The 16,325-nt window shown below is 42.8% G+C and overlaps 1 protein-coding gene across 2 annotated transcripts in view; it reads left to right on the top strand.

Moving 5' to 3' along the window:
- FARP2 (FERM, ARH/RhoGEF and pleckstrin domain protein 2) overlaps nt 1-16,325 on the top strand; it is a 1,696,743-nt gene that overhangs the window by 588,356 nt on the left and 1,092,062 nt on the right. For both annotated transcript variants that reach the window (XM_078665691.1, XM_078665692.1), the window contains exon 6: nt 12,147-12,244. In XM_078665691.1, coding sequence (XP_078521817.1) covers nt 12,147-12,244 — 98 coding nt within the window. The remainder of the gene's footprint in view (nt 1-12,146; nt 12,245-16,325) is intronic.

The following is a 16,325-nucleotide window of genomic DNA, read 5'->3' as shown; positions in this document are numbered from 1 at the left end:
TCTTTGAGTTCTTTATTTTTCTGTTGCCTACTTCATTGCTGGATGTGTAAACCTGTTTAATGTTTAAGAGGGAGAAGTGTGATGACTTGTCTTTCTAGATATTCTGGTTCCATGTTGGAACCTAGTGTTTGGAACCATATGTCACCAAGGTTCCCATTACTGGTAATTCCAGGATTGTCAGTTGTTAGCTGACTGTTGGCTGGGGCTGAATAAACTACACTTGCTTATCTAAACTACTTGGACTCCCTCAACTTTATTACAATCAGCATTTGTGAACGCAGTTTAGCTGTGTGCTATGTAGGTAGGCAAATACTACTTGCAAAATAAGGAAACGCAAAAATTGTGATTCCTTATTTTGCGCAAGCATTTAGAGAATCACAATTTGCGATTCCCTAAATGCTAAGCTAGTAGGCATCGCAAATTGCGATATTGCCTAAGGAATCACAAATTAACACCAACTTCAAGTTGGTGGTAAGTTGCGATTTCCTTTAAAAAAGTAGTTTTTTGCTTTTTTTAAAGTGCCATGTGGCACACATACATGCCCTTAGGGCATGTATGTGCGCCACATGTGCACACATGCACCATTCAGGAGTGCAACAGGGTGTCCTTGTGGAACCCTTGCACCCTTGAAATTACGCGCACAATTTGCGAGTGCCTACCGGGTACTCGCAAATTGCCAGCGCAATTCCCATTCATTCCTATGGGCCTCTTGGCCCATAGGAATGGATGGGAAGCCATGCCTTATTTGCGACTCGCAAATAAGGAATGTGTAGGAATCGCAAAATTATTGCGATTCCTACCTACATAGCATTGTGCAAGACCTTAATAGCGATTCCCTAAAAATTGCTATTAAGGACTCGCAAAATGCTAAAATGATACATCTGGCCCTAAATCCCTTATTTGATTACTCCTAAGGTCTCATGAGTAATGTTTGTGATTGGAAAGAACACAGAGCCCAGGGGAGCTATTTGCTAGTGGGAGTGGGAAGTGTGGTTTTGCCTATTTATCATTTATTGAAGGACTTGTATTTGTCTCACAGTCACTTCTGCCTGTATTGCTAGTTTCAATTCTCTTAACAGGTTTGCCAACATTTGTTATTAATCTGATCCTTCTTATAATTGTCTGTCCCTTGCTTTGTTTTAGAATTTTTGAACTAGCTTGTGAATTAAAACTGAACAGTAGGTAACCTACAATGAGCTATATCATGGAAATTTCACAACTCTCACATGGATTAGTGCAATGGTTCTTAACCTGTGGTTCAGGGAACCATAGGGGTCCGCAAAGCATAATCAGGGGGTCCGCAACTGCATAGACAATGAAATAATATTAACATAATCATTCACTGTATATAAATAAAGAAGCAACATGTAAAATTATCATTTTAAAATATTATGTTAATGTGATGGAATTTGAAAATGCGAGGCTAAAAAATAAGTTTGTTTTCTGATATAGATTTTTGGGAACAGTGCAAGTGCATTAAACGGAATGTAGTATGGACGTTGAGTGACCTCAATTGAATTTAGAAGAGCTCTACCATACCCGTTTGATTTTTTTTGGTCTGAATTTAATAAAATATTTCATCTTTGTGTGTTTATTTGATGAAAGTTTGTTTCTGTATTTGTTTTTTGCAGCTCAAATCATTGAACACGCTTAGGCCGGTGTTTTTGGTTTCTGGTAATGATTTGGTGGGGTTCCCTGGTGAAGTGTCTTGTGAGTTAGTGATGACGTGACCATGTTGGTTCCTTACGGACTCAGTAGAACAGTGATGTAAGGGCTTGGGTGTGGGTAATAGAATTAATGATATAGATTGTTCAGTTAATGGTTACACACTGAGGAATGAAGACATTTAATACCAAGCTCCGTTTGTGGCAGTGATCATTTTCTCGTACCCTGCTGGGGAGCATGCTGCAACTGGCGACAAAGTAGAGAATTGCGTAAACCTGCAACCCGAAAAACCGAGAGTGCTCTTTCGTAGAGTTTGCTGTGGTCCTGCAAACTTCTAGTGCATGCCACGTGTGCATCAGTTGAAGTGAAAATTGACGGTTGGTGTATGTGGAGTCAAAGTGCCACTTCAGCCAGCGCAAGACTGGTGAAGAAAGTGATGGAGTTTGTTTGTCGCTGGCTAGAAATGAGCTTTTTTCAATGTTGATTTTCCTTTCCACATGAACGTAAAAGACCCCCGTTGAACAGATATGCAAAGGCTGTGGGAAAGAGAATACTTTTGTAACAGTTTGCAAAGCAAGGGAAAGATCAAGTGCTTTAAGTAAAAAAACAAATTGAAGGAAAGATCAAGTGCGTCATGTCGAGAAAACAAAATGGATGCCAGAACATTCCAGACGAGACGCTCCACGCTCGCCCACAAGGCCAAGCAACCACACCAGTTGAAGCAAGTACAATCATAATGACATCGACTGTCATCAAATTCCTCGTCTAAAAGTTTGTCATTGTCAAGCGGCGGTGAGAAAGATGGATGTGCAATGTCTGTCGACTGCTGGACGACATGTGCATGTAGGATTAGCTTCTTACAAGGGACGAATGCCAGTTGAAGCTAGGTCGACAAGTGAAAGTGCAAAATTAATTTGGACACTCTCCTAAGATCACACGGAAAGTGAATGAGTGCCCCATACCTTTTATCATAGACAGTGGTGCTTCGATTAACATTGTGGCAGAGGAAAAATACAATGAACTGTCTCCAGTGCCCCGTTTCACTCCATCAAAAACCAAAGTGTATACGTGGGCTGCTATGACACCACTACAAAGTCAAGGTTTTTTATTTATTTTTTTATTTTGAAGGTTTTATATAGCGCGAAAAAGACTCTTACGAGTATCAGAGCGCTTTACTGACAAGTGTAAGAAAGAAACCCAAAAATTTACTAAAAACAAGGGATAGGTGCAAACATGGTACAAAACTTAAACATGTAAAGTCTGTTATTTTGACAGAGCAAATGTCAGCTAGTTGAGGATAAATACATAGATAGGAACAATAAAACGAAAGTTAGCAGAACGGATAGGATCATGTGAATTGAGCCAAGAGGATTGCTTTCACTTCTTTTTTTAAGGCGGCAGGTGACGGATTCGTTCTTGTTTCCGTGGGTAAAGCGTTCCAAATCCTGGGAGCCATACCAGAAGGTTCATTCAAAACGAGTGTGAAGCATAAAAAGATGAAAGTACAAGCACCTTCGAGTGCATGTTTACTCAGTTTCAGTACTGCTGCTGACATGGGCAGATTTCTGTAAACTACAATGTCAATCCCTATTATGAGATAGTGAATCAGTTGTTATCCTTGTTTCATGGACTAGGAAGATTTAAGACTATGAAAACGCAATTTCACATAAATGAGGACATTCGTCCTATTACTCAACAACATAGTCTAATTTCATTTCATTTACAAGAGGCTTTGAGAAAGAACTTGATACACTCTCAAAGCATGACATAATCGAGCGATCCGCTAGTCCAATGCCATGGGGATCATAGTGGTAGTGCCAAAAAAGGATAGTGGAGGAGCCTTCTGCATCTGCGTTGAAATGCGCCAAGAGAAAAAAATCGATTAAAAGAGAGTGCATCCGTGTCCGCAAATTGCTGACGTGCAGAATGCAGCTAGAATCTTTTCCCACCTTGATTTGAACAAAGAGTATCACCTTCTCAAACTGGAAGAAAAATGCTCATGTTGGCTTATTTAGATATAAAAGGCTGGGTTAAGAAGTTTCATCAGCTGCAGAGCTTTTTCAGGATGTCATTTGTTGCATAATACAGTCAGTCACAAATGCTTTCAATTGCAGTGATGCATACTAGTTTTTAGGGCCTTACAAAAGGAACATGATAAAGCTTTTACACAAGAGTGTTGTATACATGCTGATGCAGATCTCACTTTAAATGCAGCAAAGTCTGAGTTTCATCAAGCCAAACTCAAGTTCTTTGGTAATATCTTTTCTGATGGGGGAATGACTCTGGATCCAACTAAAGGACAAACCTTGTCATCCACTTCTCCCCCAGATGCAACTATGCTGTGATCCTTCCTTGGAATGGCCAGCTGCTGTTCGTTATATACATGACTTTGCAACTGTAAATGCCCCATTGAGAGACTTAACAAAACAAAATGTCCCATTTTGATGGTCAAGTGAATGTGAGCAAATCTTCAAGAGAATTAAGCATGCAATTGAGAGCGCCACTGAAATAGAATGTACTTTGATCCTAAATTAAAGACGGAGGTTGTTGTTGAGGCAAGCCCAGCGGGGTTGAGTGCCATCCTTGCCCAGCACACTGGACATCCTGATGCTCCAAGGAACATTGTGGCTTATGCTAGCTGAAGTTTGTCATTGACGGAAATATGCCTGTTCACAACTTGAGAAAGAATGTCTTGCTGTAGTATGGGCTTGTGAGCATTTTCATGTGTTCCTTTATTGAAAGCATTTCACAATTATCACCGATCACCAAGCATTGCTCAACATTTTCGGCAATCCTGAAGTGAAAATTCCCCCTCACATTGTGATGTGGGGGTTGCTGTTACAGGAGTATCATTATATGATTTGTGCATCGTCCAGGAAAAGATCAAAACCCTGCTGACTACTTCCCATGTATGCCAATATAGTGTAATGGCACTACTTCAAAAGCACTTGATGCTTATGTTAACTTTATTGTGAAATCCAGTACCCCAGCTGCCATATCGGTAGAACAAATTGGTGCTGCCACGAGCACTGACCAAGATTTGCTGATACTCAAAGCCATTATTACACCTTAGTTTTGGGGAAAACATACTAGACCTCTTCATGATGACCGGGAATGCTAGAATTAAAATATGTGCTGGGAAAACTTTCAGTTACCCCACAAGCATCATCTTACGAGTGTCAAATTGTCAAACCTGAGCGTCTGAGATAACAAGTTATTAAACTGGCTCAGGAGGGACATCGTGGAGTTGTTGTGACTAAATGAGCTCTACCGGACAAATGTGGTTCACTCATCTTGATGAAAGAGTTGAAAAAGAGTTAAAGACATGTCATTTGTGCAACTGCTTGTCATCCAATACCAACCTGCATCTGTTAAACATGTCTGATCTTCCAAAGCATGTGTGGGAGAAGATTGCAATTGATTTCTATGGACTCCTTAACAACAGACATCATCTACTAGTAATTGTTAATGAATTTCCTGTTTTCCTCGTGTGCAAGGTCAGTCGTCAACTACTCCTGACAGCCATTGAGAGATTTGAAAGTATTTTTGCAACATGGGGTGTTTCTTCGATTTTGAAGTCTTACTCATCTAAATGTCAAGTATCAGAAAGCACACGTCTCTGGCCACACGCAAAAGGTTTGGTCGAGAGATTTACAAGCACCCTCAAGAACACTGTTCAGCATGCTGCGCTTGAAAAGCTTGAACAGGTCAATTTCCCATTCTACCAAGGGTGAAAGCCCTGCCGCCTTTAGATTTGGGAGAGACAGGAACCAAACTGCCACACTGGACAATGAGAGATGTATTCATATTGGTAAACTTCGCACTTCTGACTTGTCTCACAAATGCAAAATGAAGACCTATGTGGATAGATGCCGCTGTCCTCAGAGCACTGTGTTCAAAAGAGGAGACCCAGTCATCGTCGGACAGAAACGCAAGTCTGAGGCTAATTTTGAAGCTGACCCTCTGAGGCTTGTGACTAGTAAAGGAAACATGGTGACTGCTCACCGTCCTGGGAAGTCCATTACTCGGGATTCTTCGCATTTCAAGCACCTGCCTCGATCTTCGCAGCTCCAGATGTCAGAAGTGAAACTTGGCAACCTGAGAATCCTGAAAGCCTAGTGTCTCTGTCACCACTGTCAGCCATGTGCACTTCTCCTGTATCTCCGCAACCTCACATGACCAGAGCTGAGCGATTGATTTGAGCACCAAAACAACTAATTGAACAGTTGTGATGTATTATTTATAATTTTTAGTTAACAAAGAGGGAGATGTGGTGTCTTGTGAGCTAATGTTGCAGGACTCTTATGGTTCCTGATGGACACCGTACAACAGTGGTGAAAGTGTTTGGGCTTGGTTAATACAATTCATGATGTAGAATGTTCAATTAACAGTTACACGCTGATGAATAAAGACATGTAATACCAGGCTCCGTTTGTGGTGTGATCATTTGCATGTATCTGGGCTGGGGAGGACGCTACACTGGGTTTCCAGTAATGATTAAGTGGGATCCTCCGAAATTGAAAGGTTAAGAAAAATTGGATTAGTGCATGGTCACTTCGAGTCAGTTCTCCTTTTGGTCCAGCTTCCTCATCACCTTTTTGGATCAAGGTATATTTCAGTAGAAAATGATGATATTCCTGCAATGAAATAAGTGCCTGAAAGTGTGAAAGATTGCAGATTTTACCATCCTTCTTTGGTTTAGTGAGAGTATTCTCATTAATCTACTTCTATTCTGACAAAAACAGACTCTTCTGTAACAGGATTTATATGAACACTTTGAAGCTCACTTCTAGTGATGTCTCCTAAGTAACAGATTGCCTGATTATCACATTAGAAAACCTTCGATTGTTTCAGTCCTTGGTTGTTCTCTGGGCATTCTGCACTGTCAATGTAAGGCACCACTGGTAGATATGGCATTAGGAAAAAGTGAAGACTCTAGCTAGAGGTTTATGCACATGTTCAATTTACTGCAGACCGGAGCATGTGCTAATTGTGTTTATATCTTCTCATTTTTCCAGTATTCCCTCAGGAAAGTTCTTCTATAGTAAATAGCTACAAGAATGAACTGCAGAGGGATATGCTAGGGGAGGAACTCTCTTACGATTCTGCTACCATGGCAGTCTGTTAGACATCAAGGGACAAATACTTCCTTCCATCAAACTGTAGGAGGAAGAAGCCTTGGTAGTACTCTTTGACTTATGTTTTTAACTGAGTGCACATGATCCTTGAAGGAAGGGGAACTGAGTGAAGCTTCTACACCTTCTTTGTTAGTTTGTTTTCAGTCTTTGTTGAGTACATTTTGCTGGAGCACAAGGGCGAATATGGAAAGGAGGGCAACTCCATTAGAAGAAACTCTAGTCTTTCCTGTTGTAAGCTCACGTTACAATATTGTTATGAGATGAAAAGTACCTATATGTCTTCTCGGGGGAAATGGCTACATAGAATTCAGCTGCTTTGAAACCTCTCATTTCCCAGTTCCAAAAGCCTACAATGCAGACTGAGGTTCCACTTTGCTTGTTTCTGCTTTGTACTGGATGGACACATTTATGGTTATGCAGGTTTTGGAAGATTACTCCTCTGTGGTTCTGTGTGATTATTGTGCTCTTCCAAAGCTTCTGAGCTTTGGATAAGCAGCATGACTGGGTGGGGGAGGACTCTCCAAGGCAATTGTATGTTTTCTACAGGTCTGGTAGTTGGGATGACTGTAGGAAACATTTGACGACTTCAAAGTATTCTGGTCCTAAGTGGCAGGGGGAAGAGAGGATGCGGAAAACGGAGGAATATTAGAGCCGAAGGGAATATGTCGCAAGCCTGTGATTTCACAAGAAGGCCAGGAGGGGTACGCGAGGATATACTACATCCAGATCGGTGTTCTCCCACATCTGAACAAGACCCTCTTCTTCCCTTACAGCAGGAAGATTGGTCCCTCACGTCACTTGTTCCTCAGGACATCGACATTCCCTTTTGTGAAGGTGGCTCCTTTAAGAGGAAACCCTCTGACACCAGCCCCGCCCACGAGGCTGATGTCGTTCCCCACGGGCCTATCCCGGGATGCCAAGGACAACTGGGAGAGCGTCAAAAAGCCGGAAGAAGAGATGAGGAGTCAGCGTGTTGTTGGAGCTTGAGTGAGAAGCAGACGGGAACGCCAGGAGAGGAAACCCTGCGACCACCACAAAATCCCGAAGGAACCTGGAGAATTGCAGAGCCAAGAGGCCAACGTACCAGCCCTATGCCCCGCCACGCTCCCGGAGGACTGTGGTTTTCCCTGGTACGGGAACGGTTAGCGAGCTGGGTCGGGAGGAGGGAGAAAGCTTAAGTGAGTGACCTGCCTCCTCCGGTAATCTGCCTTGAACCTTCACAAACACACAGCCCTAGAAGTTAGCGTGTGCACCGGTGGTCCCTCACTCCTTTTCCCTTTAATCGTCACCTAAACATTTTGCCTGATACTGGCCTCTTTTGTTTTGTCCTTTTTTTAATCTATTTAGAGTACTCCTGCCTGCCACGGAGGATAAAAGAAGAGTCGAGAACGGACCAAGAAGGAATCAAGGACCGGATAAGAAGATATTATCCATCCTTATCCATGTGGAATGTGGCAAACAAACATTAAAACGGGTGTATAATTCTAATAAACCGGGTTTGAGACGGCCTGTACTGGATGTTTGTTTTTTCTTGCTTGAGACACGATCCTAGCTCAGCAACCTTTCTGGCTACAATTTGGCGGAGAACACATGCATTTTGCCCATTAGTATTGCCATAATGTATGCTTTAATACAGCACCGCGTAAAGGGACAAGAGAAACTTTAATGGGCCGTAGTGCACCAAATGACGTTGGCACAGGCCGATCAGGACATTTTCAAACGCTCCATAGCAGCCCAACTAGAAGGCTTGCAAACTTTAGCCACGGAACAGAAGTCTACAGGGATGCGTGACTTCAGAGCCGGTATTCAGGGAACTCCAGGGGTGTCCCTGCAGAAATTTGTGGTAGGAGAGGACCCCAGTACTTTCCTGCTCAATTTTGAAAGGGCAGCAAGAGCCTGTAATTTGCCCGTGGAGAAGTGGCCCTTCTTTTTAGCACCATTGTTGACAGGAGATGCGCAAGCAGCTTACCAAGTGGCGAACCCTACTGGCGAAACTCCTTATGCCATAATCTAAAACGTCATCCTGGACCATTTGGGTTTAGATGCCAAAGCTTATAGGGTACGATTCCGAAAAGAGAAGGGCTGCCCGGGGGAGAATCCCAAAACCCTCTTCTTCCGCCTCAAATCTGCAGCTGACAAATCGCTAAAACCCCTGGACAGCAGGAAAGAGGAGATCATGGACAAAATCTACCTTGAACAATTCCTAGAGGCACTGCCCTCCAGCACTCAGTGACAACGCCAACATACTCACCTCACCATAAGAGAAGCAGTAGAAATGGCTGCCACTTTTTCTCGAGCCCAACCCCGTACTGCTCTTTGGGATCCCAAACGTCCAATCCAGCCTGTATCGGGGAAATGTGAAAAGCGGAGTAACAAACCCACACCCGATTTACCCAAATCCCGACCCCAAAGAATGAAAGCCTTTCCGAAAAAAGGGCCAAAGTGCTTTGATTGCAGGGACTGGGGCCATATAGCCCGGGCATGTCCCCAAAAGAAGTCCACAGAAGAGCCTTTGGAGGTTGGCTACATCCCCAGATCTATAGTGTACTCTGCAGAACTGTGAGGTGCTTTCTATGGGAGTGTCATGGTAAACAGGCAGTCAGTTAAGGCTCTGCTAGAATCAGGGTGTGGGCAATCGGTCATTCAGGGAAAACTAGTACACCCCAACCAAATGATCCCCGAAGCCCTTGTACAAGGGGACGTTAAGCCTTATCCAATAGCCTCTATAGACATCACATACATACGAGGTGCCCCTATACAGTACGGGTAGGGGTAATGACCCCGCTTCCTGAAGAACTGATTATAGGGACCGACAATCCCAGTTTTCTAGGAATGTTACTTTCCACCATCCATAATCAGCAGGACGAGGAAGAAAGAGTTCTTTCCAACACAGAACCTCTGCCAGCCATGATTACTCCAGAACCTTGGCTCCTTGATAGAAATTTCCAGTTTGTGCAATCTAACGACCCTACCCTACAACATGCATGGCAGAGTGTCAAAGACCAAGCCACCTCTTCATCCCCTCTGTATCCCCGCTTCACCATCAACAAAGGGTTGCTCTGTAGACTGGGTACCAAGGATGGGGCGTCACAACTACTGGTTCCGGCGGCATTTAGAAATCAGATTCTCTTTTTCTCCCACTCCCATCTTATTGCTGGTCATGTTGGGTTGAAAAGTGATATAGGCCAGGGATATATAGAGATATAAGAAAGTACTGCCAGGAGTGTGAGACATGCCAGAAAAGGAATCCTTATCGCCCTTCTCCAGTACCGTTACAGCCCTTACTTATAATAGGCACCCAATTTGAGAGGGTAGGCATGGACCTTATTGCGCCCCTGCCCAAAACTAAGAAGGGGTACCAATACGCCTTGGTGGTCGTTGATTATGTGACCCAATATCCTTTAGCCTTCCCACTCCGATCCCCCACCACACAGAACATATCTGAACGTCTTATTGTGCTCTTTTCCTGTGTGGGGTTCCCTCGGGAGATACTGACTGATCAGGGTACTCCTTTCGTCTTGCCGTTAATGAACGAGATATGTAAGACTTCTTATCTCAGTCACATAAAGACGTCCGTACATCATCCCCAAACCGATGGTTTGGTAGAGACATATAATGGAACCGTAAAACTAACTCTCAAGAAAATGTTGAACGAGGGAAAAGAGTGGGACCAGCTTCTCCCTCTAGCCTTGTATGTGATCTGTAGTCAGGTCCAGAGCAGCCTCTGCTGTTCTACCTTCGAAATGTTATATAGAAGACAGCCAAGGTCCCTTCTGGAAATGACTAGGAAAGCGTGGGAGAAGGAAGAAGCAGACGAAGCCCGGGGTTTTCTAGAATATACGCGAAATCTGTCTCTTATAGGAAAATTACGAGACCTTGCTTATTCTCACCTAGAGAAAGCCCAAGAGAAGCAGAGATGGTATTATGACAAGGGAAAGAAATGGAGGAGATTGAGCACCAACGATTGGATCCTGGTACTGCTGCCCTCCTCCACAAGTAAACTCCGGTCTGAATGGCTAGGCCCCTACAAGATAGTGGGTACAGTCGGGAAAAGTAGCTCTAAAGTACAAATAACACCTTCCCGAGTACAAACTTACCATATTAACATATTAAAAAAATGGTTAGGGCCTTTGCCAGCTCCTGACCATCTGACCCTCCCAACAGGTACATCCACTTCCTGTACTTTAGATCAGTTGGTAATAAATGACGTTCTGCTAGATCAAGAAAAGCGCTCATTGGATGAGGTACTGAGACCTTTTTCCTCTATGTTCTCAGACTCCAGCGCCCCCCAACACAAGTCGTTGTAACGACTTGCGTTGTAATCCCCGCGTTGTAATGGCATGCGGGGTAAAAGCATGCGTTGTACTGACATACAACCAGTCAGATGGCCACTAGACAATATCCCTGTACTGGCTGATAAGTGTGGGTACACTAAGCAGGTCTACCTGGCTAACTGGGATGGTACCCTTGAATTGGAGATGGGAGGAGGTGATTCGAACCCTGTAATAGGCAGGGCCTTATTTGTAAAGGATGCTGGCGTAAGGCTAAAGCAAAGCAAAGCTCCAGCTGTGGTGTGGTTGCCGATGCAAGTGGTGTTGAGGGCTGAGCCAGCACTCAGTAATTCTGCACTAGAATGATGAGTGTCTATATATTGGGGTCTTGAGGATGTAGACAAACACAGGTGAAAGTTCGTGAGGTGATTAGTGGCAACTTTATCTGACCTTCCGGGAGGGAGGGGGGCAGGAGAAATGCTAGCTAGAGTGCACACAGCATTGCCATTCATTTCTGCTTTACGGGGCAAATCACAGTTTCAGGTGAATTGGTGGAATTCGGACGAGAAGAGCACCCCAGTCCACAGAAATTGGTCACTTACAAAGATGCCGGACTTCTTTATAGCAATGGGACTCGCTGGTGGGGCCAGTTCTGCTCTCCACTGTAAAGTAAGGTCTCTTCTAGCGAGCAAGAGGGCCATACCAGCAAAACGTCGTTCTCATCCTATGATGCTTCCTACTTTTGAAGATACCAAGGGTGCAGGCCTCCCATGTGTTAATGTCAGTGAGCTCAGTGACCTCTTGTAAAACGTTATGGACCAAATCCCAATAAGAGGATAGGGACGGTTAGGACCGCAACCCCAAAGTGTTACTCTTATTTGCTCTGTGGTGTGATAGCTGTCCATTCTTGTCCTAAAGGTATGGAGGATCATCCTTATGGTACCAAAACAAATTATAACCGATTATTTTACTATGTTGCGTTTTATGCTTAACATTTGTACCATGTGGATGTTGATGATTGTCTATACATGTGTAATGTGAACATTTTATTATTTTATCCTTTGTGTTTCAGGTACTTGTTTGCTCTGCAAATTAAGAGGGATTTAGCCGAGGAGAGACTTAGCTGTAGTGATAACACAGCTGCACTTATCATCTCTCATCTTCTCCAGTGTGAGTAAACATTTTTTTTACTATGTGTTGTACAATCTTATTTAGTCACACAGTCATTATTGAAATAGTCTCCAGCTCGGGGAAAGGCCACAACAAAAAACATCCTTTGAAATCTGTTTTTTTCTATTTTAATTGAGAAATAGTCTGTCCTAACACGACTTATTGTTGACATCAAATGAAAGAGCACTATCTCCTACCTGGGCATTTGGCACAGCTATCCTGAATTGGTTTCAGACACCTTGGCTTTCCATTGCTCCACAGAGCTATCCATGTATCAGTCTGTCTTTTGTGTTTGTTTGGGGGAACCAAATAATAAGGAACCAGCAGACAAGAGGCTTTGAAAGAGATCATTGGAGACTATGATGGTGAAACAGAACATCAGATGTAATAGAGGAAAAGAAAGTGAAAGAGAGACATGGGTTCATGGGTTTTGAGGATCATAGGAGCTTTTGCAACTCAGCGTCATGGGCCAAAAACCACCAGAAACAACAACACAGGGAGGTTGCAACCAAGAAAGACCAGCATTGGCATAGCCAATAGGTCTAGCTTTTGGGAGCTTATAAGTATTTACTTATGCAGCGCAATATCCTTGGCGCAACAACATCAACTGTTGCATGGCTAAACACTTAAAAGATCCCAAAGGCGAGACCTATAGGCTATGCCAATGCTTGTTTTTGTTGTTTCCCTGGCATCATTTATGCATCTATCAGTGCAAGTTCTTGAATAAATAAAAAAGTGAGAGGAAAGGAGCTGGTAAACAAGTGAGAAAGAGAAAGCAAAAACACGGTGGGGTGGGGTCTGAGATGAAAAAAAGTGGAGAGAGACCGCCTAGCTTAAAACATATAAATATGTTTCGTGTATAGCCATTACACAGCTGCTTGCTGATCACATAAAGCGTACAGGTAACAGAAAAACATTCCCCTTGGTGATTTGTGGGGGTGGTGTTGCTAGAGGATGTAAAGGGAGGGCCCATTGAGGTCTGAGAGGATGTTTAGACTTCTTAAAATAAGAGTGCCTTAGAACGGAGAGGAAGTTGGCGAGTCTGGGCGCAATTTGCTAGGTCTGAATTACCGGTCTGCATTTCTTCCAATATGGAGGTATTCACGGAATGCCTCGATCAGATTAGAAAGGGAAAGGTATGGAGACAGGACTCGCAGCCTGCGCTCTGCTAAATTAGTTTTCTTTCAAGGGAAAACGTAAACTGTTCAGAATAACATTGCGTTCTCAGCATTCAAACCTAAAAACCCTACAAAATATAAACGAAGCTACCTCCTACAAACTCGAACCCAAAATTCTAAACAACAAGCATTGGCCGCGCGCGAGCGTCTGCAATATGTGGTGGGGGAGGGGGAGAAGCGGGAGTTGTGTGCACGCGCCGTCAACGCTTGAAAAAAAAAAAAAGGACGCGAGTCGTGCACGCTACGACCTGCTGCAGTCATATACCCACATGGTGGCTGCGCTTGAGGTTAGGAAAAGCCTGTGGTAGCACTTTCAAAAGCCACTCACTAAATTTCTTCCAGCGCATGCACTGGCTCAGCAAGACCTACAGAAAGCCATACAAGATATTGACTGGCCTTTTAAAACTACAGAGAAATAAGGCATGATGACATGTTTACATTAGAACAATGAACCCTAGATGACTGTGCACAAATGTCGCTGAATAAACAATCTGACATGCACAACTTATGTAGTTTTGAACAGCCTCAACCACACCCTTTGCTTCTACCAGACAATGCAGTAGATAACACTGGGCAGAGAGCCTTATAACCCCAACCCCAACAGGGAACCACAGCTCAGAGATAGCCAACTGCACTCTCTGTATTCACATTGGTTCGACTGGAAGCTTGCAACCCCCCCCCCCCCCCCCCCCCAATCTTCCACCATGGGACAGTTTTCTACTATTGCTAACTAATAACCTCCAAGCCACCCAAATACACATGTGTGTGTTGGGGACCAAATCACCAAGTAGAAAAACTCTGTGGTATGAATCTCAACCATAGTGTCTGCACCAAGAGTCACTGATAACATCTGTGCTATACAAATGCCCTGAAACATAATATCGCATATAATAAAATGCACCATAAAGATCAGACCCTGTTTATGGGCAGTACCCTAAGGCTTTCGTTTAGGTGTTTTCCAAAGCTCAACCACTAGATAGTGGAAGAATATGTATCCTATAATTTGGTAGAGCCTAAAGCTACAAAACACAATTGGTGCAAGTAAGTGACTTTCTCTTTACTTTTCATTTTCATTGAAATGGAGTTCTATGAGGGCACTGCTTAAGTCTTTCTCAAATGTTGTGGTCTGGCAGCACCAAACCCATTTTGGCCGTTTTGTTTCTTTTTTTATTAGTTCATCGACAATTGGATTTCATTTTCCTCATGTAAAGCTGCGCCTCCATATTCAGCAAGTCTTTTGCTATTTTATCTGTAATGAGTGATGGTTCTTAATCAGTAGTATCGCTTATTGTTTCCATCTACTTTGTCTCTCTCTTTTTTTTTTTTTTGCAAAGACAGATCGGGTTTTCTATTGTATTTTCTCAAACTTGCTACATATACGATTGACCACTAGCAAGCTAATAGTGTTTGTGAGGATGAGTAGATTCCAACACTATGAGCACTAATGTGCATGGTGTTTCTCAAGCTGGGCTACTAACCGAGACATATTGAAATAGCAAACAAGATGGCACCTCGACCAGAGAAATAAGGTGGGCCGTACTGCTGCTTAGGTAGTTGAAGTATGAAGAGGTTGTAAAATAAACCCTGAAAAGATTAAAATCTGAGTCTAGGGATAACATGTCCTGCTGTTAGAGGTCGATGGTGACTGAATCTGGTATTGCTTTTAATACTGAAGTAACTCTGAAGTGTCCATATTGTTAATTTACTGTCTTGTATAAAATCCTTCAATAAATATCAAGAGAAATACTGCCAGCATCAAAAATCTCAATGTATTGATCCGCTTTAGCATCCATGGAGAGGTTGTTTTCGGTAGCACAGGACCAAAATTGTCATTTCAATGATTACAGAGTGTTATAGTGTGTGTATGTATATATGTATGTTCATATTTATGTATATATGCATATATGTATATCTCCTTCTCACTTCACAGGGACGAGGGGGCAGTCATTCCAGTGGTTATTCACTATTACTTTATTTTATGCTCATGACTGAAGAATCGAGTTGTTCCAGCTGTGACACACAGCCTTGCTCATGATACAAAGATGCAATTTGTCCAGCATGAATATATATGTATACATTATTCCCGAACTTACCCTCATGTGCAATAACAGCAACAAAGTACTGCTTTCTTACTAACACAGCTGCCATCTTAGAATGTTCGAGTTCATACGAATCTGCTAATTCATATCACAGAAATCAACATTAGCCAATTCATAAGGCTAGAAGGAACATAAATATAAATCATATAGAAATAATATTCTAAATTCATGCTTATACATTCCATATTCTAATCCAAATCATGAAACTTGCTATGCGACAATCAGTTGGCAGCGCTCATTATATTATTGTGTGATGCAAATGTCAGGTTTGCACTCCGCAGAATCGTATGTAGTAATAATGCTCCACCTCCGGACCTCCCAAACACCCTGAATGAATATCACAGGGTGTTCGGACGATACGGTGAGGGAAAAACCCCAAAAGGGGAAAAAACCCAAAAGAAAAGAAAAGAAGGAAGGTGCAGCGGGGAAAAAGAAGCTGTAAGAAAAACACACACTGGTTAATAATATTCTTAACCCTACTCTCATTACATTCTCGCTATATGTTCAACAACCCGATTCACCTGTAATAAGTCTCGTGTCTGAACCTTCATACAGCTGTGTCTTCCTTTTTTCCCTCCTGCCCCTGAACAACACAAGAGCACTATTAACATAGGTAATGAAACACTGCGCTTCCTAAAATAAATGCTCTCACTAAATACATACCCTGAATGCCTAAGGCAAAACCTCTGATAACTACTCCTGGAGGCAACTGAGAAAAAGGTACTTAAATCCAAAATATGAATTGTCACAGAAGCGTAAGGTAAACACTACAAGCAGATCACTCCTCTGCTGTTAAAAGTAATG

Source organism: Lissotriton helveticus, chromosome 11 (assembly GCF_964261635.1).
Source record: "Lissotriton helveticus chromosome 11, aLisHel1.1, whole genome shotgun sequence".
Classification (NCBI taxonomy): domain Eukaryota; kingdom Metazoa; phylum Chordata; class Amphibia; order Caudata; family Salamandridae; genus Lissotriton; species Lissotriton helveticus.
Note: the sequence above shows the minus strand (reverse complement) of the source record. Positions and strands in the feature narration are given on the sequence as shown.